The 21,989-nt window shown below is 49.3% G+C and overlaps 1 protein-coding gene across 2 annotated transcripts in view; it reads left to right on the forward strand.

Annotated features, from left to right (window-relative positions):
* Nucleotides 1–21,989, forward strand: part of MKNK1 (MAPK interacting serine/threonine kinase 1) — a 50,017-nt gene that overhangs the window by 8,579 nt on the left and 19,449 nt on the right. The window contains exons 2-5 of one of the 2 annotated variants that reach the window (XM_044676203.1): nt 4,716–4,909; nt 14,383–14,484; nt 19,209–19,306; nt 20,919–20,998. In XM_044676203.1, the coding sequence (XP_044532138.1) occupies nt 14,385–14,484; nt 19,209–19,306; nt 20,919–20,998 (278 nt within the window). In that variant the 5' untranslated portion in view covers nt 4,716–4,909; nt 14,383–14,384. Of the gene's footprint in view, nt 1–4,715; nt 4,910–14,347; nt 14,485–19,208; nt 19,307–20,918; nt 20,999–21,989 lie in introns of those variants that run through there. The other variant, XM_044676202.1, reaches the window with a different exon arrangement.

The following is a 21,989-nucleotide window of genomic DNA, read 5'->3' on the forward strand; positions in this document are numbered from 1 at the left end:
TATATATATATATATATATATATATATATATATACACACATATATAGATAGATAGATAGATAGATAGATAGCTATAGATATCTCTTGTTCTCTGTCAGTTATACTCTCTGACTCTCCCTGCCCCACACCTACTGCTGCTTTCTCTCTTTGGTTCTCTGCCTCAGTTTTTCACTCCTCTGTACTTTGCCAGGCCAGCACCCTTTGTTCTGGTTATACTCTTATAGCTTCATCATCTTGAATCATTAGAGAACCAGTACAAGTCTATTCTACTTCATCCTTGTCCTCCTACCTCCAATGCCTTGCCAGGCCCCACACCTGGATCATTCCCATCCTCAGCATCTCCCATTCTACTCTTGTGCTTTTGAACAGAGTTGGAGGAAAGCATTCTTTAATGCTGCCTAGATCCATTTTTTTTAAAATCTCGTTTGGGCTCTCACTGCAGCAAGGCAATTCTTTTTATTCTTCCCCAATTGATTATCTCTCCCATTTTTCACAATGGCTAATCCAAGCCTTTTTATCCCTCCTTAGGACTCCCATCACCCTCAAATGAGTTCCTACTGAACAAATTGAAACTGTTACTGTTCATCTTCTGCCCTTCTCTTCATTTGATAACCCATTGACATCCTCCAACTATTTCCTCTTTTACTTCTGTCTCTGATGAAGAGGTTGGCCCTTCTCTTCAACTATATGGAAGAAGCAACTATTTTACCCTCAGTTCCACCCTTTTCTTCTCAAGCTAATTGCTTCATATCATCCTTTCTCTCTGATCTTCAGTTTCTCCCTATCTTTTTGGTTCCCTGATACCCTGTCCTTTAAAAAAAAAAAAATCCTCACTATACCCTAGCATCTCCTTAAGCCACCATCCTGTGGCCTGCCCCCATTTCTCAGACAAATTTCTCCAAAAAGCTTGGGGTCTCCCCTCCTCCTCTCACTGTCTCCTGAACCCTCTCCAGTCTGGTTTCTGACCTCATCACTTAACTGAGACAACTCTCTCCAAAATTATAGAAATCTCTCAATTACCAAATCTCACAGCCTTTTTGCTTCTTTGTCTTTCTTTCTTTCTCTCTTTCTTTTTTTTTAAACCCTTTCTGTCTTGGAGTCAATACTGTATATTGGCTCCAAGGCAGAAGAGTGGTGAGGGCTAGGCAATGGGGGTCAAGTGACTTGCCCAGGGTTACACAACTAGGAAGTGTCTGAGGCCAGATTTGAACCTAGGACCTCCTGTCTCTAGGCCTGGCTCTCAATCCATTGAGCTACCCAGCTGCCCCCTTCTTTGTCTTTTTTGACCACTCTTTGTTGGTAACACCGCTGAGTGGCCTGTCTCCTATGTTTCTATGACACTGCTCCCTCCTGGCTCTTCTCCTGTGTGCTTGGCTGATCTCGTTGGTCTCCTGAAGGCTGGCTTTTCCTCTTTGCCCTCTAGATATAGATTTTCCTAAGGCCCCATCCTAAGTAAACCTTTTTCTCTCTTTGTGACTACATCAGCTCCCCTAGGTTTAATTTCCTCCTTTATGCAGATGGCTCCCAGATCAAATAGAAATTCTTCTGTTTTGTCATTTAAAACTCTTTCTCACCTGGCCCCTTCCTGCACCTTATTGCCCTCCTATGTCCTCTGTGACCCAGCTGGGCCTGGTTCTGCCCTTCATTCTGTGTGTATTCCTTCCAGAATCAGCTCAAATCCATGGGGGGCATTTGCTAAGCGAAGAGGACATTCCAGGCAGAGAGTCTGGAGCTTGTTTGGGCACTGAGTTGTTCTGGTCCATTGAGGTATAGAGGATTTAAGGGAAGAAAGGAAGAGATTTCTGCAGAAGTGCTGGGTGCATTGTAGAGGTGTCAGACTCTTGTTCTAGACTTGCTGTTCTTGTTCTAGACTCTGCAGAATCAGGGGGTTGGACCCACTGGGGCTAGGAAGAACCTTCCATCCTTGGGTCTAAGCATGGGCCTAAGGGATTGTGCAGAGCAGACTTAGAGGGAGACCAGAGCCCATAACTCCTATGACTTGGGGCATCTAACAAATGCTCACTGGGGGAAAAGGAGCTGTGGACTGTCCTGCTTGGATTGGAAAAGGGTTTGTGGGCCCTTCAGCTTTGATCAGTTGAGCTCCTCCGTGGCCAAGTCTTGTGGTCTGGAGGGAAGAGCTCTGGACATGGAGCCAGAAGGAACCAGGTCAGAGTCTTTGTTCACTGAAAAAAATCACTTCACCTCCCAGACTTACTTTTGTCACCTGTGAAATGGGAGTGATAATAGCCCTTGAACAGCTTCCTCACCAGGCTGTTAGGTCAGCCAAGAAGCATTTATTAAGCTCCCTCTGGTTGCCAGGCACTGTGCTAAGCTCTCAGGCAACCCTTAAGGTCCTCTAGAAATGTGAGTCTGTTTGAGTCCCCTCACCAGACTCTTTGATCTCTTGAGCTGTTGACAGCCTTTTATTAGCAAGTTAAGCCAGTCTCATTGGCCTCTGGCTTGCCTCATGGCTTCTAGTCTGGCTGCTCTGAGGATATGACTAATGGAGGGATGGTGTTAATGATGGCATCACTGTGTCAGGAGGGCTTCCTCTCTGCTGCCCCTGGGATCGGTCTGGGGAGTCGTCCTCCTTTCTTCTTCTCAGCATCACTTGTCAGTATTTCCTGGGGACCGGGTGAGCCTCAGAGACCTGGATTCCGGAGGTGAGAATCTCAGGTGAGAAAAATGGTTTAGTTTTTAGATTACCCATTCTCTTTAGCTTGGCCACAACCACAGAATGTCAGAGCTGACTAAGAATCCCCCAACTTTGCCCTGCCTCCTCAGGCCATCGTGCAGCATCCACAAGGCCCCTAGGAAGTGGGGGAGGGCCTCCCTCTACCCTCTCTGCCATACACCAAGTCTAAATTTACTGCAATTCAATGAGCCCCAGGGGTGGCATAAGCTCCTGTCCTCAGGCATCATGGGAGGCCACAGCTGCAAGGAAGGTCAGACTCCAAATGGAGGGAATGAAGCAGGGCAGCCTCATTGTAAAAAGTTGGGCATCAGGTTGTATTTAAGTTTTTTCAGGGAGCTCTGCTAAATGTCTTTGTCAAGAACCTAAATGGTTTTGTAACGGGCATTATCACTGGACTTCTGGAGTTGGCTTAGAAAAGACCCTGGGGATGGAGGGAGTCAGGAGACCTGGGGCTGTCCCAGCTCTTCCCCAAACTAGCCATTTATTCCCCTACCCTGAGCCTCAGTTTTCCTATCTGTAAAGGGTGGGAATTAGACTAGATGTTCCCTAAGGACCCTTCAGGTTCTGACGGTCAGCATTCTACACAGAGATGATAGTTAAATCCTTGGGATCCAGGGAGATCCCCAGGCAAAGTTGTACAGAGGGAGAAGAGAAGGGGCCCCAACCAGAGCCCTAGGGGACACCTGTGGGTAGAGGGGGTAACCTGGAGGAGGATCTAGCAGAAGAGACAGAGCCTTACACCCAGTAGGGGCTGATATTTGAATTCCATCTCCCTGTGCCAGGCCCTTTGTCTGTACTTTGTTCATTAGCCTTTAGGCCCACAAGCCAGGGGACTGGCCTCTTTTCTTTGAAAGACACATATATCACTTTCTACACTCAATGCTTGGCATTCACTGGCATCCTCACTCCTTGGATCTTGGGCAGATAGGATGCTCTGCCCCCTTGGGAGCACATAGTAAGTACAAGAGTTAGAGCACTAAGCCTGGAGTTAGGAAAACCTGGGTTCAAATCCTCACTTGCTGTGTGGCCTTGGGCAAGTCAATGAACCTCTCTGACCCCAAGTTGTAAGGCAGGTGCAGTGCTGCACTGATAGGAGTTTTAGCTAGAAGTTCCCTGCCCACTTCCCCTCCCCCCATCACAGATTTAGCCAGAAAATCCTGGTACAAAATGAACTTCAATGTGAGCTGTTGTTCTCTAAATCTGTTCCCCTACAGATGTTAAAACTGGACAACAGGAGGGACCCTAAGGGCTGGGGGGGGGGGGGTGTCCAGGCTGTGCAAGGCTGCACAGCAGCTCCATCACTGGCCTAGTGGACAGTCACCAGCTGGACCCTGCTAGAGGATTAAAAGGGATTTTCTGTTTCAATTAGAAGTTGGGATTAGACAGGACTAGGGGTTTTGTTGATTGAGTTGCTGTTGCCAAAGGGGAAGGTACAGGGGGCCTGGCAGCCAAGTAGAAGTGTCCATCAGGTGGTAGGAAAGGTCTTTCAGACATTTTTTGGACAGGAGCCCAGAAATTATGCTTAGGGTGGAGGAACAAAGTTTAAGCTTTAGGGCAAGGAGGTGGTCAGAGCATCTTTGGGGCCTGGGCTGGAGCCTTGAGATTAGAAACCATCTTGGATGAGGGACCCCTGATGTCTGGGGGGCCTTTGGTTCAGAAGCTCCCCTGCCACTGACCTTCCTGGAAAGTGCCTGGAACTTCTCTCTCCAGAGTTGCCCCCAGAGCTTTGTCCATGGGAACCTCCACATGCAGAGCTGGTTCTCTCTCCTCTCTGAGCCTTGCCTTGCTGCTCCTGTGGTGGCCCAGAGGTGTCTCAGATACGCATCCTATAGCTGATGGGTTCAGCTTTCTTCTATGCTTACCTGTCTGGTTACCCAAAGCCGCCTCAGAGAAGTTCTGAACGCACGTTTAGGACATCGGCGTCATCTCTCACCGCTCGCCCTTCCCCAGAAGTGAGCACGTGGACCTTCCTGCCAGGGGCTCGGGCTTTTAGCACACGCGTTCTCTTGGTCTCTTTTAGATGCCAGAGGTGGTGAGGTGCCGCCAGATTGGGGGACTGAACGCTCACTGCACTTTTCAGGTGAATTACGAAGACCGATGAGAGAAGAGCACCCCCAAAGCTGCCCAAGAAAAGCACCGTCCTGCCAATTTCACGTTCGGTTCAGAAACAATTTCACTTGGTCTCCATTTTCACCGAGCAGAAAGAAACTCTAGGTAAGAATGACTTGGCATTTGAAGGACTCTAGGTAGTTGTTTAAAGAAAATTAGACTTGGCCATAACAATTCTGTTGCTTCTCTTTAGGGGGAAGGGAAAGGAGGGGCGAGAGGCTGGAAGAAGCGCCCAGGTTAACGATAATTTAGGTTGCCTGGACTAGCTAGGAAGGCTTGCCTTACCTGAGAGGTTTAGCGGAGAGACGATCCCTCGGTTACCTGCAGTAGTTTGTTCTCTGAATTTTGTCACCTCATGGTGACACTACAAAGAAGGTTTCCAGAAATGCTTCACAGAAGGGCAGCTGGGTGGCTCACTAGATTGAGAACCAGGCCTAGATATGGAAGGTCCTGGGTTCAAATGTGACCTCAGAGACATCCTAGCTGGGTGACCCTGGTCAAGTCACTTAATCCCCAACTATTAGCCCTTACCGCTCTTCTGCTTTAGAACTAATACCTAGTACCAATTCTAGGTTGGAAGGGGAGGGTTTATTAAAAAAAGATGAACTACTCTACAGTATTTACTTAGGAAGTGCCTCCCCTTCCTATTTCCCATCCAGGCATACTGTGGGTTTCCCACACAAGCCTCACACGAGCTCGGGTCCTTTTTGTTAAGTCCAGAGCCTCCTAGTTGCAGACTTTTCTGCTTGTCTTAATTGCTGCTGTTGAGTCCTCTCTCTGATGATGCTGTCGTTGACCCGGCTGGCCAGCCCTTCGACTTCCCCATTCTGGTTATTGGCATCATCCTTGGACTAGGAACATCCTCTTAGAGTCTCCGAGCTCTGTCCCCATTGCTAGCGGCAGGGGGTTGCCTGCCTGGCCCTGACTCTCAGCTCCGCCCCGATGGAGCCCCCCCCCCCCCCCCCCCAGTGTCTTCCGAGTCTCAGCTCTCTCTCTTCTGTACAAGGAGAGTCAGCCTGCTTGTGCTCCCTGCCTCCCTGGGGTCTTCTTTTGTAGACAGGACTTTGTTGGTGCGAATGGTCACTCATCCATTGCTGGGTGCACTCAGGTCTGCCTGCGTCAAGGCTCTTCCTGCCCAGAAGCTCTGGGCCCTTCGCTATCATCCGTCTCTCTGCGTAAGGTGTTCTTTCTGCCTCAGAGCTAATAATGAAATAGGAGTTAATGTTCCTGTTCCCTTGGCCCTTCGAGCCGAAGCTAGGCAGCCATTTCCCTGGCCCCAGATCCATCCTGCACATGCTTCCAGGGGAATGTTCAATGATAGGGAGCTCTGAGAATGGCCCCCCCCCACTCTCCTCACAGGACCCAGAGGACCCCCACAACAGACTTCCGTGGGTCCGTCCCAAGGGGCCTGAGGGTCCCTGCCCCAGAAAAGCTTTCAGCTCCTGGGTCCACTGCTGCTTCCTGGTACAAAGTGAGCCTGAGGTTTAGGGAAAATGGAGTGGGATTCGTTCTCAAGACTGAGCCAGGCTTCTCCGAATTGAAGGAAATTAACAGACATCTGAATGATGTTCTCCTTTCAAAGAATAAGGAGATGATTCAATTCCACACTGTAAGAGGGAAAATTTAGGGAATTTTATAGATATATATTTAAAGTGTGGCGGCCAGGAATCAACGATTCAGGTTGATTCCGAAATTAAATCAGACCCAAGTCAGCATCGGGTTGAGGAGTTTATTTATAATCTGGTAGGAAAAAAGTAGGACTAAAGAGAAAGGGAGAGGCTAGTCCAGGCCAAAGGCCTGAACAGAGAGAGAGGGTTAAAGGCTAAATAAATGAAGCTGTAAGCCACAAGGCCCAACAGCCAGATAGGCAGAGTTTGGAAGCGGCCCAGCTAGGCCAAGGAAGTCAGCCTAACTTACCCACGTGACAATACAGAGTGTAAGCGTTCTGTGGTCTCAGGAGATGCTTCAGCACCGAGTTCGAAGCTGGAACTGCCTCCACAGGAAGTGAGTAACATACTTAAAGAGAAAGTGTCTTTCGTCACTTCCTGGGGGTCCACCTCTAATTCAAATGGACAAATGGCAGCCTCTACATTGATTTGGACTGCCCAAAGGGCCGTCCCTTGTTCTTGATTTGCTACTCATTGTCACGTGTGGGTAACTCGTCTCCCCTCCCACTAAGGGAGGTGAGAGTGACATCATTTCTAAGCCTAGGATGGGTAGATTTTTTGACTATGAATGGGCTCAAGCTAATTCCATTTACACAACACACAACCTAGGCCCCTGCTGCGCTGCTCCCTGGGCATCAAACAGGAAGGCAAAGACCAAGCAGGTTGCCCCTGAATTGGCTGGAAAGAGGAGCAGGGCCCTTCCTCTGCTAGTGCCCAGAGGCACTTGGTTCAACCTGAGCCTCAGCATCATTCCCCAGCGTGGTCACTATCCTCGGCTGGGAGCCTTCATGATTAGAGGCAGCTGGGAGCTCCACAGAGGCCTGAGTGCAGATCTGGCCTCAGACACTCATGGGTTGGTACCTGAGAGTCTGGCAAAGTCACTTCACTTTTGACTGCCTCGATTTCCTGAGTTGTAAAATGAGAATGATTATGAGCATCAAATGAGATAATTGTGAAGGGCTTGCAAACCTTAAACTGCCACATAAATGCTGGCTGTGGAAGCCTCTCTCCTTATAAGAGACAGGGGCAGCTCTTGCTGGCATCCATGCCAGACCTGAATCTCCAGGTGAGCCTCAGGGGCTTTGGTCCAGCCCTTCCCTGAGCTCCCAGGGAGCTCCTCTGCCTCTTCTTTTCCAGCTCTTCTGCCTCCTCTCCTCCCATTCCACACTGCACACCACCTTGTAAATAAGGAACATTTAAGCAAACCCATGAGATAGAGTTACAGATTCTGATAGCATATGCAGCATTCCATGCCTGTGTGGCTCCCCACCTCCCCCCTGAGAGGGAAGATGTTCCATCGTCTATTCTAGGGGAACAGTCCTGCTTATCTAAGCCTTGTTTTCCATTTTCTGAGCTCCTCCTCATTATTGGAGTCTCCCTCTTTTGGCTACACACTCCAGCTTATTATCCTAAAACTGAATTAAGGAAGCCTGAGCCTCATCCTAGAGAGCCTTTGCCAGCACAAGAGGGCAAGATGACTCAACTGCTTTTGAAGAGGCAGGACATGAACCAGGTCTTCCCAGAGGGAGATGTGGTCGAGGAAATCCAGCTATCTGGCAGTCTCAGAGTGGTCACATAGTGAACTGTATCCTCAGACCAGGAAACCAAATCGGTTTTGCTGGGCTTTTTGAAAACTGAGTGTTTTTCTCTCGTGGTTTTTTTTTTTTTTTTTTTTTTTTTTTTTTATGCTTTTTACAGTTCCATAAACAACCCAGAGAGGCAGGGCCTGGCCTGGAGTTTCTGGAATGTGACATGGGTAAATCATTGCATCATTCTAGTCCTCAACTTCCTCATCTCTAAAATGAGAGCTGTGGAGGCAGCTGGGTAGATCAGTGTCCTAAGAGCCAAATCTAGAGATGGGAGGTGTTGGGTTCAAATCTGGCCTCAGAGACTTTCTAGCTATATGACCCTGGGCAAGTCACTTCACCCCCCCATTGCCTAGCCCTTACTGCTCTTTGTGCTGTGGAACCAATACATAGTATTGACTCTAAGGCAGAAGGTAAAGGTTTGAAAAAAAATAATAAATTGAGGGCTGTGAACTAGATGGCTTGGAAAGGACCTTCCAGCTCTTAATTGGTTTTCCTTCTTAACATGGCAGATCCAAAGATAAATCAATATGGGATTATGCACATAAGTAAGAAAATGTGAGATAATGTTGAGAGGGGGACAATTGAGGAAGGCTTCGTTCACTCAAGAGGTGGCACCTGAATTGAAGAAAGGGAAAATGCTGAGACACAAGAATGAAGAGGGAAAGCACTGTTCCACCTGGCCTCCGTGCCATAATATGTTTGGGAAATAGCTGGCTGGAATAACAGTGCATCAAGAAATAAGACCGGCAAGAAAACATTCACAGTGTCTACAACAATCACAAAGGAATCGATAGTCATTGTTTTGCTCCCACCATCTGCTGCCTTCACTGCTGAACAAAGCTGGAGGAAGTCTCTACTGCAAGTTTATACCTTCTGACCTCAACTGGTCCTTCACTGCTATAAGTCCATCCTTTTACACAATGGCTCTTCCAGACCTCCCAACAATTCTCCCTTCCTCTACCCTCTCCAACTTTGTGCTTTACTGAAATCATTGAGGCCATTTGCCCTGAGCTCCCCCTTCTCCCTTCCTCATCATCTGTCACTCATGTGTCCTGCCACAATCTCCTCCTTTTCACCTCTGTCTCATGAAGAGGTGGCCTTACCAGGGCTTCCCCACTCTCCCATTCCAGCCCATCTTCTCCAGTAGTGTCTCCTCTAGCATCACCACTCTCACTTATCTTCAGTCTTTTCATGCTTCCTCTGCCTTCCTACTGCCTATAGAAATGACTGTGCCTCCCCAATTCTCATAAAATCTTCACCTGATCTTTCCTTCCCCTCTCTGGTCTATCCTCCCTTCCCAAGTGATCTTCTTGAAGGGCAGACCTATCATTGCCCTCCAGGAAACTCCACTGGCTCCCTACCATCCCCAGGATCAAAGGTAAAATCCTCTGGCATTCTGAGGCTTTCTTATACACGTTCTCTGTCTCTCTCTCTGTCTCTCTCTGTCTCTCTCTCTCTCTGTCTCTCTCTCTCTCTCTCTCTCTCTGTCTCTCCCCCCCCCCCTCCTCTCCACAGGCATGCTAACTTTCCCTGCTGTGCCTCAAACAAGACACTTGTCTTCTGACTCCTGGCATTTAACTAGCTGTGCTCCTCGCCTCATTTTTGCTTCCTGGCTAAAAACCCTGCCTTCTACAGGAAGCCTTCCTTATTTATCCCTCTTAACTCTAGTGCCTTCCCTGTTTTGATCATCTCCCATTTCTTCTGTCTCCAGCTTGGTTGTACAGTGGCTGCATGTTGCCTCCCTCCTTAGACTGGGAGCCCCCTAAAGGCAGGCCACTTCTACCTTTCTTTGTACCTGATATACAGTAGGTGCTTCATCAATGTCTATTGACTGCCTTTTGCCACAGTTATCAAGAACAAGCCTGGAGGGAAGCTGGGTGGCTCAGTGGATTGAGAGACAAGAGGTCCTGGGTTTGAATCTGGCCTCAGACACTTCCTGGGCAAGTCACTCAATCCCCATTGCCTAGTCCTTACCACTCTTCTGCCTTGGAACCAATACACAGTATTGTTCTAAGATGGAAAGTAAAGGTTTAAAAAAAACGGTTTAAAAAAAAAACAAAAAACAAGCCTGGCTAGAAAGAAAAGCTAAGAGAAGATATTCCCATCCTGCTCCTTTGTGGAGGTGGGACATCCCCAAGTAATGGATCTTGCATGACATTTTCAGACTTTTTCAATGTATTGGTCAGTCATGCTGATTATTGTTTATTTTTCTTATTTTTGTTTTTACAAAATACTGATCAGTCTCTGGATACCAGTCAGGCAGGCCTACTTGCTCCTCCCCATACACCCTGGGCCATCTCCAGCCTCCAGGCCTCTTGGAAGCCCCAGTTCTCTTCAAGTGCCCTTTCTTCTCTCTCTGTCTCTCTCCACACACACAAGGAAGAAGAGTAGGAAGGCTTAGGCACTTGGGGTCAGGTGACTTGCATAGAGTCATATAGCTAGGAAGTGTCCGAGGCCAGATTTGAACCCAGGTCCTCCTGACTCCAGGCTTGGTGCTCTATCCACTGAGCTTCCTTGCTGCCCCCAGTGCCACTTCTTTCAAAAGGCCCCTCCTGATCTTCATTCCTCGCCTTCCTCCACCAGTCTAAGTGCATTTGGTGTGAATATGTCCTGAATTCATTTTCTCTGGAAATGTTCTGTTTCCTTGATAGAATGTGAACTCCTCTGGGCAGACACCACCTTGCGTATGTCTCTGTACTCCTGGCCTTGACCCAGTGTCCAGCAATAGCAGGCACTTGATGCATGGTTTTTTATAGGTTGGAGGATATGTGATCGTACAGACGATGGGCTCCAGTGCTTCCCCTAAGAGCCTCTGTTTTTAGGTTTTCTAGGTTTGGGAGTGGCAGGTCCAGTGTCGGGCCCAGCCCATGCCTAGTCTGTGCTGGATAGATATAGGCTAAATGCACTAAATAGGTGCCAGTTTGGGTAGAACACCAGGCAGAACTTAACAATTGGAGTCCTGCCAGAGTCCCTGTCACTGGGGATGTCCTGGCACAGAAGCTACATACTCATTGGAGAGGCTACAGAGGGGCTGGAGCAGACGCCCTCAGACTTTGCATCCAGCTTGGAAGTTCTCAGGTAATTAATTGTTCATTCAGTGAATGAATGAATGAACGAACAAGGAAAGCTTGAGCCCGCTAGTCAGAAGGCCTGCATCTGAGCCCCCCTTTCTGTCCTATATGACCTTGGACAAGTCACTTCCCCTCTTTTTGTCTCATTTTTCCCATCTTTATATTGGGAGTGGCAAGCGGTACCTGCTGGTCTGAGGATCCCCTCCAGGCCTAATTGTGCAGGATTCTAGGATTCTCTAAAAGCAAGAGTCACGATTCCCTGGGACAAAAAGGCCTGGTTTGGTTATTGGGAGAGGAAAGAGTCCTTCTGATTCAGGCTGGTGAGCCCTCATGACAGTCGGGTTGGCTCTCTTTGCTTCTCTCCTCCTTCTAGCTCCCAGACATCTCTCCTTCCACAAGCTGTGCTTCCAAGGAAAGTGGTAGCCCTTCGTTCCTCCTGGGGTCCCTCGGTCTGCTGAAATCCCTGCGGAGGAGAGCAGGCCCTGGGGGCCTTCCAGGCCTGAGGCTGTGGGGTGGGAGGGTGTATGTGTGTCCCCATGTAAACTGTGCACTCTGTGTGGGGTGTGCATGTAGGGCAGGCGGATGTGGTATGTACATGGGCAGTGCGTAGGCGTGTGCATGTCCAGCTTGGCTGTGGGCAGACCTGCTTCCTGTGAGCCTCGAGGGCTGTCTCAGCATTTCTGTGATAAAAACCAAGGAGATGTAGCTGTTGGTCAGATTTCCTTGTAGAGTCCTAGGGGTGTCTCGGCCTTGCTGCCCGCTCCTCTCCTGCACTGGCCCCTGGCCTAAGGCTGACCTTCTCCACCTCTGTCAGATTGGGGAAGGGAAGAGGGGGATGAGACTCGGCCAAAAGTCCTCTGGCCCTTTGGCCGGCCCTCAGCCTCCCGGAGAGCTGAGCTGGGTGCAGAGGGAGGCGGAAGTGGCTGCTGGCTGCCAGAGTCAGAAGGAAAGCAAGTCTCCCAGGAGCCCTGGGCTGTTCTCTCTGCCCCCTTAATCTAGTCACATCATCTGGGGGGGGGGTGCTGCTGAACACCCCCCCTCACACACACACACACACACACACACACACACACACACACTAGGGGCCACCTTACCGACTGGCTGCTGTACTTCCCTCCAGCCCCTCCACATCGGCCCACCTCAGGAATGCGTTGAGTCCGTGGGATGAGGCAGGGACTGGTTCTCATCGGAGCCAACCCTTTGTACACAGTCGGCATTTAATAAATGTGTGGGTGAGTGCAGGAGGGGAGGCAGGGAAGAAGGGCACACCTCGCCGAGCCCCCAGCGGGGAAGCTCCCAGGAGCCCCTGTGGTTGGAGTGCTTTTGGCTGAAATGAGGTTTGAGTTCCATGAAGCTGATTGCTGAGGTCGTGTGTCTGGTCTGTTACTGTGGATAATTGAGACTCAGCTATACTTAGTTTTGACTTCACCCTTTGGAACCTCACCCAGATTGAGCTGCCAGACACTTGACTGTTCTCCCATCCATACGGGAACATTGTGGGATTTACAAAGTGCCACATTCGGTGTGTTTTCTCCTAATAGCTGTTCTGTGCTTGTGGATGGGAACGGTGCACAGAACTGCGCCAGCGGGCATCAATCTTCCAGGCAGGCTTGCCATTTCTTTGATAGTTTTCAGCTGGGGCCCTTAGAGAAGAGGGTAGACTTTTCCTCTGGATGGAGGGACAGGCAGGCAGGCAGCTCGCCAGCTTCCATTTTAAAGTCCCAGAGAAAAAAACCCGAGCCTGTGTTTATTGAAGGTTGGTCCAGAAGACTCTCCTTCTCTCTCTCTTCCCCATCAGTGCACCAGGGCCGTTATTTCAGAAGGATGTAAAGGTTTAATTGCTCTGGTGGGGATTTAGACACAGAGGCTTCAAGAAATCTTATTATTTCCAACTGCAGGCAAAGAGTATTAAGCCTCCATTCTGGATCAGTGGTGTGGTATGTTCTATGAGTAATTTATCTTTAACCAGGCAAGGCCCTCGCTTTAGGGTCTTAAAAGCAGCCCTGTGATTGGTTCCTGGTACATGACTTTATTTATTTCCCCCTCTCAACCTCTTGGTCTTATACCTGCTTTCTTGATCGCTCCCACTTTTGTGCCCACGTCCATATAGGTCTTTTAGTCATTTTGTCCTGATTTGAGGGTCTTTGTCTCTCTCGGTGCATGTCTCTCTGTCTCTGTCCCTCTCACTATGTCTCTGTCTCTTTTATCTCTCTTCTCTTTCCGTGTGTGTGTGTGTGTGTGTGTGTGTGTGTGTGTGTGTCTGTCTGTCTGTCTGTCTGTCTGTGTATCTGTCTGTGTCTCACTCTCTCTGGGTGTGTCTCTGTCTCTGTTCCCTGTCTCTCCGTAAAGAATGGCAGACATGCTTTTCTGAGAGAGGACAGTAATGATCCAGGGCACCCAGCGATACCTTGTCTCTGGGGCCAAAAGGTTGCATCCCTTCAAGTAAGGGAGGCTTGAGCAGTCAGTTGACCATCCAAAAAGGGGGTGTCCTGTTTTCCCCTCCCCTTTCCTCAACAGGAAAGATTTATTTCTAAATAATTCCTTCATGCCTCGGCCATCCCGGAGCCAGATTACTTGGGCGTTTTCTTCGTATAAGATCTTAGGATTTGGGGGCTGGAAGAAACCTAAAGAATCCTTTCTCTCTCTCTCTCTCTGATACTTCATGGTTTTCTCACTATTGAAGATTTACCAAACTCTGTCCCCACAGCAGCCTTGGGAGAGAGGGATGGAGGTTGGGTAAGATCATCTTCCGAACAGAGAAACTGAGGTAGAGACTTGCCAGAACGATGCAGGTAGCAGAGGCAGAATTGGGACTTGGGGCTCTTTATAGAAGACTGCTCATTCTGTCACCTCAACATTCGAGATGCCTTCTGGGGTCTTCCTTCTGGATCCCAAATAGAGCAGCCCCCCTTTCTGGTGCTTCTGATGCTGGGCGGGGAGGACGCAGTGTGCTTTTTGTTCTCTGAAGTGTCTTTTGGAGGGGCCTGTGATCTGGCCCAGGGTGGAGCTCTGTCTGTGTACTCACAAGCTTTTTTTTTTAATCCCGTTTGCTTGTCTGTCCCAGGATCTTTTCCCAGTTAACGATCTTCTTTAATGGCTTTGCCTTCGTTTTGCCTCTGGGGCAAAGCAAATCGATAGTCCTCCTTGTGGAGATTTAGCAGGCAATGTCCCCCCACCTCCCACCCCAGCTTTTCTTCCTTTTGTGGTAGGATAGTGATGTGGCTTTCGTTCACTCCCCTCTCCCTCCTCAGAGATGGGCAGCAGCCAGCCCCTTCCTATCCCCGAAAGTGGCACGAAGAAAAAGAAAAAGCGGAAGGCCCGAACGACTGATTCCTTGCCTGAGAGGTTTGAAGGTCAGTGGGATACTTTTCTCTTCAAGCCTGGATGTGTTGACTCGTGCACCCCCAGTAGGGAATTAACCATGGGGAAGGACTGACTCATTGGCCATAAATCCTAGAACTAGTCCTGTCCCCGTCCCCCCCCCCCCCCCCCCCAAAAAACTTTCCAATAAGAATTTCCCCCACAATGTGTCTGACAAGTGTTCTTCCTCTGAGCCCTCCTCCAGGGGATACCCCTTCCATACTTGAAGACAGGGTGGGAAGGGATCCTACAGACCATCCAAGATGAGAAGGGGAAGCTGAGGCCAAAAGACTGGTTACCTACGGTAACAGGCTTCAGGGAAAGGTCAGACCAAACATGTCAGCGGGACCCTGGGTTCAAGGCTCAGCTCTCTAGCTAAACGACTAGGCTCAGTACATCATTTCTCTCACTTTCAATTTCCCCATCTGAGCATGTCGGCATGTACAACTCTTCAGCGTCATCATCCTTTTTCTGACCTCAGGTTTCCCAGGACACCATGTCTTGCTCCCCTGCAATGAGCCAGTTTTCAGATGTCTGGAATGATAGTATTGGCAGGGAGGAAGGATGACATGAAGAGATGACGTTGGCTGCTGATGGATGGGCAAGACTCGCTTTAGCTGGAAGCATGACTTGCCTTTGGCCACCCAGCTCATGGCAGGCCTGTCCTAACTCTGCTGCATAGCCCAGCTGGGCTCATTCTGTCAACCAGTCTGAGCCAGAAGATGCTATTTCACCTTCCCATCCTCCCAGGCCTCCCTTATTGCCATCCGCCTGACCCATGCATGTCACATCCTCCTGCCCCCACACTTTCCATGTCTTGCTCTGGCCACAGGAATCCAAACAATAGATTGCTTCCATCACTTCCAGGAAGGGCATGTCAAGTCACCGCCCCCCCAGCCACCATTCCTATCTGGCTCTTGTCTCCTCCAGCAGAATCGGAGCTCCCTGAGGGGAGGGGGGACTCCCCTTTGGGAGTCGTGTCCCCGTCCACATCACAGTATCTGGCTTGAGAGTAAGTGGGTGCTTGGCCAATGCTCTTTCATCCCTTTCTTCTGAGCCGGATGATGTAAGGCCATCTAGTTTGAGTCTGCCCACACTGGCCCATCAAGCTCAATTTCAGTTCCTGGAAAAATGTTAGAACCCAGTATTAGAGGCTGGCTGATGGCCATCTAAAAGGAAAGTGGTGCCGCCTGGCCTCAGCCAGGTTCTCCTTTGATTGGGTTGCTAACTGGTAGCTCAGGGGAGTGCACCTGCATTTTAGCAAAACGTATGCCAGGGGACAACTGGAGAGCCAGGCCTAGAGACGGGAGGTCCTAGGTTCAAATCTGGCCTCAGACACTTTCCGGCTGTGTGACCCTGGGCAAGTCACTTGACCCCCGTTGCCTACCCATACCTTCTAACTAGGAGCCAATACACAGAAGTTAAGGGTTTAAAATTAAAAAAAAAAAAAAAAACCTATGCTAATCTTAAGAAAGAGATTGTGAGGTTTGAGCTAAACATCAGGGAAATTTATTTATTGGTGTCAGGTTTTTTTTGCAACATAAACTTTCCCCCTGTACCCTTGCCATAGAACCCTCCTTGAGGAGCAGTATGGCTTAGAAAATAGCCCACTGCACTTGATGTAGGAAGAACCTTGTTTGAATCCTTCCTAAGACACTAATTGTATGACCCTGGGCCAGTTACTTACTGACTCTGAGCCCTCAGTTTCCTCATTTGTAACATGGAGATAAAAACCTCACTTGGCTGTTGTGAGGCTCAAGCAGATAATTTATAAAGTGCTTTGGACAAACTTCAAACACCCTAGAAATGCTATCGTAAACCCACACTGACCCACCCAGTACCCACTTCCAGCCATTTCAGCCTGAACATGCACATCCCTTTCTCTTCTCCTTAGAAGAAAGGAAGTGGGTTTCTTTATCATAGACTGGATGGCCAGGCCCAAAGAGCCCTGCCCACTCCTAGCTTCCTGTTGCCTCTAGGGTGGTAGATGAGTTCTTCCTCCTCGGGAAACTTTAGGCAGAGGCTTTATGACCAACCACTGAATGAGCTCTGGTAGAAGAGGGCTTCCTTTCTGATCTGGGGCCCTTCCAACTCTCAAGTCCTGTGCTTCTTTTAAAGTCTCCAGGGGTGTTCCCCTGGGATCAGGCTTGGTCTGGGCTCTTTAACATTTTTATAATTGAGAAAGATGTAGCCATCTGGCTTGTCAGGTTTGGATGGCCAAAGCTGAGGAGAGTCTCTACACTGGACAGCCAAGTCAGGCTCCAAAAAGAACACTGAGAGGAACTGAATAGGATGAATTTTAATTTGGGTAATTGTAATGTTTGATGTGGTTCACAAAATAACTTCTTCAGTATAAGATGCAGAAGAAGAGACAGCCGTTGATATGAAAAAATGATTGAGGGGCTTTAGCAGGCTGTGAGCTCTATGAGTCAGTAAGTAGCATGCTTTAATGGTGGCCAAGAAAGGCTTTGAGCTCCCAGAATGGGGCAGAAGGCCGATCCTGCTGTCCTTTACCCTGAGTGGACCACATCTGGGGCAGCTACATTTCAGGAAAGATGTTGAGAATGCTGGAGGGCAGCCAGGGTAGGGAACATGTCAGGATGCCTCCATGTAAGGATTTCATAAGGACACTGGGCATGTTGAGCCTGGAGAAGGGAAAATATTAGATGGAACAGGATCACTGACCTGAAGGGCTGTGCCCAGAAGAGGGATCAAGAACTTAGATCAGAGGAACAACATGGTTCAGTGGGAAGAAGGCTGAACTCGGTGGTGCTGGGTTCATATCCCAACTCTTCCATTTGCCACCTGTGGGACTTTAGACAAGTCTTGGAACCTCAGTTTCCCCCTTATGAGATGTGACAAACTAGATGACTGCTAAGGTTCTAAACCTGTGATTCAGTGGCTTGCTCTACTTGGCCTACAAGGGCTAAGCCAGAATCAATAGAGGGACATCTCGATGAGGCAGATTTAACAATGAGAAATGTCTTGGAGTAGATAGGGGAGGTCGTGGTGAGCTCTCCAACCCTGGAGGTCTCTAAAAAGAGACTGATGGTGTAGAGGACATTTTGTCCAGGGCTCAGTTGGATCAAATGGTCACCAAGGTCCCTTCCAACTCAGAAGTTCTATAACTTTTGTCCCCTCTAATTAGAAGAGCATCACACTATCTTGATGAGAAAGGGCTGGGGTGGTTGATCAGCTCAGTTTTAGAGACGAGGAAACTGAGGAAGGGCAGAGAGGAAAAGTGACCATCCAGGATTGCAAGCCAGCAGAATTGGTACCAAAATCTGAGAGGAGCCATCCTATAGTACTCGGAATATCCCCAAAGAGATCAGTTTGGGCCTGATATAAAAAGTCTGTCTGCTTGCACTCTTCTGCCTCGAGAGATGTAAGGTGAGGTGAGGTCCTGCCCTTGGTCCCCAGAGGCTTTCTTGCTGAAGAGAAGACCCTTGTGGTGGTCCTCATGCATTTTGGTTCCAGCATAGAAGTCCCTTCCTGCTGGGAGGTTTGGAGATTCTCAGTAAACAGTGATTTTAGGGTTAATTGCACAGTATTCTCCCTCTTGTTTGATTCCACTAATGAATATAATCCCTTACCATTTCTGGGCCTGCTTCCCCACTTTGTAGATGGAGGGAGAGTTGATTTTTCCAAGCTGTGGTTTTGGGGATGAGCTTTCTCTTAAGCAAGGATAACCTCTGATTCCCCCTAACTATAGTGGCTGTGGTAAAAGACTAATTTCCAAACCACCGAGTTCATTAGGAGACATGCATGACATCACTGAAAACCCCATTTCAAGGCCGCTGAGTAGACTTTGAGCAGGAGTGGGGCCACTGGGAGCATGCAGGGCTCAGTTACATGCTGGGTGCAAATACCCCAAGGCTTCTAAAAGAGTTTCCCTACCCACAGGCCTTGTTTCTTCGATAAACGAGATCAAGGGCTTCCTGTTATTAAAGGACATTTTGTGCAAACACAATATTTTATGCAAGACACAACATGAGTCAGAGTGATAAAAATCTAATTGCTTGGCAAGAAAGATTCTGCTTAGACTAAGGCTTAATGTCAGGATGCCTCAGGAGGTACAGATCTGAGAGACAGAGGATGAGGATAGAGGAAGTCATGGAGCCTGCTGGGCACACGGATGGTTTGCATTTCCTATGGAAGGCAGTCCGAACTGATCCTCTAATTGTAGGGTTCCTGGGCCTGATACTATAGGCCAGCCTCCTTAGGAGCACCAGCCCGAGTTGGTGGGTGAAGCCGCTGGCACCCGAGAGCTACCAGCATGCCCTTCTCATCCCTCCATCACCACTAGACTGTGGTGTTTGACAAATCACCAGCCCTGTTGGTATCTCAGGTACTTTATGAGGTGAGAATGATGACTACATGCTCTGCCCAGAGGTATTGTCACGATTAACTTCTCATTAAAGCGTAAAGCAAGGCTCTTGATAAACAGCTGCTAATGGTCCTCAAGCTGTAGGTCACCTAGCTTAGAGGTCATCTAGCCCAGCCCCCTCATCTTACAGATGAGGAAACGGAGGCCAGAGAGAGGCCAGGGGCCTCCCAGGAGTCTGGAACAAAAGCAGGATTTCAACTTCATCTTGAAGAGAACCCCCTTGTTGCTGTTGCCTGGTGGGAGAAGCTCAGCCAAGAGGATGTTCCCTCCATTCCACACTTGGAAAGCACCCACTGATTGCTTTTTTCCTTTGCTTGGTGTCCCTGCCAGATTTGTACAGACTGACCTCCGAGCTGCTTGGGGAAGGTGCCTATGCCAAAGTTCAAGGTGCTGTGAGTCTCCAGAATGGCAAAGAGTACGCAGTAAAGGTAGGCATCCCCAAACGGGCCCCGCTTTGGTGTGTAAACAGGCTTCTAGCCATTAGTGGACTGGCCTTAAAGAAACACAGTTATATCCTTTGAAAAATGAATGTAATGCTTGTAATCCCCACTGTTGGAATTGCTGAAGCTGGTAGATGGCTGGAGCCTGGGGGTCTGAGCTTCAGTGGTCTAAGTGGACCAAGTCCATCCCCTCAGATTCCAGCCCTATTTGATACAGCCCCAGGGAGTTGGGCTACCGGGCTGCTTAAGAAGGTTGAACCACCCCCCATCAGAAACGGAGCCACCTAGCTGCCCCTGGCCTCAGTTTTTTCAGTGAAATATGAGAGGGAGGGGGGCAGGTGCTATTGGGAACCTCGCCTTTCCCTGGCCCGTCATGCTGGCTTTCTAATCAACCTCCCTGCTTCCTTCTGGTTTCCTCTCTCCCCAGTCTGAGGTCCCCATACACAGCTGGCCTAGATCTGATCATGACCTCCTCCCCTTTAGAGAAAACCTTCGGGTCCCCTCTCTCTTCGCAGATAAAACAGAGGTTCTAAGTGGTGTTTAAAGTCTTTGCCACTGGGCCTACCCCAACCCTCCTCTCCACTCACCTAGTCATGCTTGGGCTGTTCCAGCAAGGTTGGTCTATTCACCATTCTCAGAACTCAACATCTCCCATCTCTAGGCCTTTGCCTTGACTGTTCCTCACACCTATAATATATAAAGGCCTTTGCAAACCTCAAAGCACTGTATAAACCCTGAGCTCTTAGGATTGCCCTCTGTCTTTCAGTCTCTTGGCTTCCTTAAAGGCTTTGCCCAGGTGCCACTGCTCTGGTCCCTTCAGCTGTGAGAGCAACTTCCTTCTCTGACAGTTACCTTGGTCTCACTTATCTTGGAAGAGCCCCCAGACCAGGGGTTCTGTCTTCCTGGTGTCCTGGACCCTGGGCAGACAGTGTGAAGAAGCTTCGGGAGGAGCTCTTAGAATCCTGCTTGCAAATCATGAAATAAAATACCTAGGGTTATGAAGGAATGACGTTCCAATGACGTCAAAATACATTCCTCTAAATGGATTCTGAGATGGGTTTGCCGCCCCCAGTTCTGAAGCCTTGCCCCAGTCGGAGGTGCAGTGCCATCAGGGCAGGGATAGTTTTGCTTTTGACTCTACCCTCATCCCCCAGCCTGGGCCAAGTGCTTAATAAAGGCACAAACTGGGCAGAATTTTGGAGGAGAGGCTATCCTCAGCCAGCAATGCAGCTGACTTGGGGACAATCCTTTAAGGTTTGCAGAACTCCTCTTGTCCGTGCCTTAATCTAGCCCAGTGATTCCCAAAGTGGGCACCACCGCCCCCTGGTGGGTGCTGTAGTGATCCAGGGAGCGGTGATGGCCACAGGTGCATTTATCTTTCCTATTAATTGCTATTAAAATTTTTTAAAAATTAATCTCCAGGGGTGCTAAGTAATATTTTTTCTGGAAAGGGGGCAGTAGGCCAAAAAAGTTTGGGAACCATTGATCCAGCCTCTGCACACCCCTTGAGGTTGGGGCTGCATCCTCCTTTGCCTTGGTCTGCCCGCTTAGCCCAAGGCAATGTGGGCTTCTGCTCTGATCAGTGCCATTCTCCCCACAGATCATTGAGAAACAAGCTGGGCACAGTCGCAGCAGGGTATTTCGAGAGGTAGAGACGTTGTACCAGTGTCAGGGCAACAAGTGAGTATGAGAGGAGACTGGCTGCTTCTTGGGGGTCTCCCCCTCTGCCCACAGGGGAATGGGCTGTCTGGGCCGAGGACAAAGCATTTCATGTTGGATCTTCACCAAGCTCCTGGGAAGTCACACATGCACCCACTCGCCCTGGGGCATTGAGCTGCCCATTGTTCTCAAGGTTCCAGGAGGCAAAGCCTGGATTCCAATCCTGGGCTTTTGGCACATCAGAAACTGAGGCAGATTTTTGATTGCTTGTTGGCAGATGCCCCTGAGGGTCCACACCTCCTGGCTTAGCAACCCTCTCCAGAGAAGAGGCTTTATGTGGTTGGCTGCTTTGCGACCCTGGGCTGATCACTTCCTTTCTGGAGCCCCCAGGCTGCTCATTGGTCTGGGGGGAATAATGCCCTGGGCACTGCTTGCCCTCCTGCCCGCCTACCCGCCCCACTGAGTTATTTTGGGGGAGACGTGTTTTGTGAGTCTGAGGACCCTCGAGAAATGGCATGATTTATGAGAGCGCCAAGGTTGTTTTACAGTGGTGTCCCCGATTCGTTCTGTGGTCAAGGACTTCAGTAGGTGCAGTAATAGATTCTGTGGCTTTTCCCTCTCAGACCTTGAAAAGCCTTGATTGTGGCAGCTTCCGTCTTGTAGGGTGTGTGTGATCTCCCCTTCTAAAGTCTGCCCACACGCAGGCAAGGCCCAAGGCTGGCCTCATATTCCTACATCCCTGGTCTCGTAGCATGGTGATGGCATGGAGTAGGCACTTAATAAATGCTTTATTGAATCGAAGGTACTAGATGAGGCCCCCCAGTTACTGGACTCTAAATGGAGGACGCTTTTATTGCCTCTTCAGAACTGGCCCTGCTGAAGGATGGGTGTCAGGGAGGGAAGGAGGGAGGGAGGACGAGGCAGCTGGGGGGATGCTGATGATTTCACCCCAGGTACTGTCACCTCCTGTCACCCCCATTCAGTAAACTCTCCTGGTTCTCTCACCTCCAAG

Source organism: Gracilinanus agilis, chromosome 4, assembly GCF_016433145.1.
Source record: "Gracilinanus agilis isolate LMUSP501 chromosome 4, AgileGrace, whole genome shotgun sequence".
NCBI lineage: Eukaryota > Metazoa > Chordata > Mammalia > Didelphimorphia > Didelphidae > Gracilinanus > Gracilinanus agilis.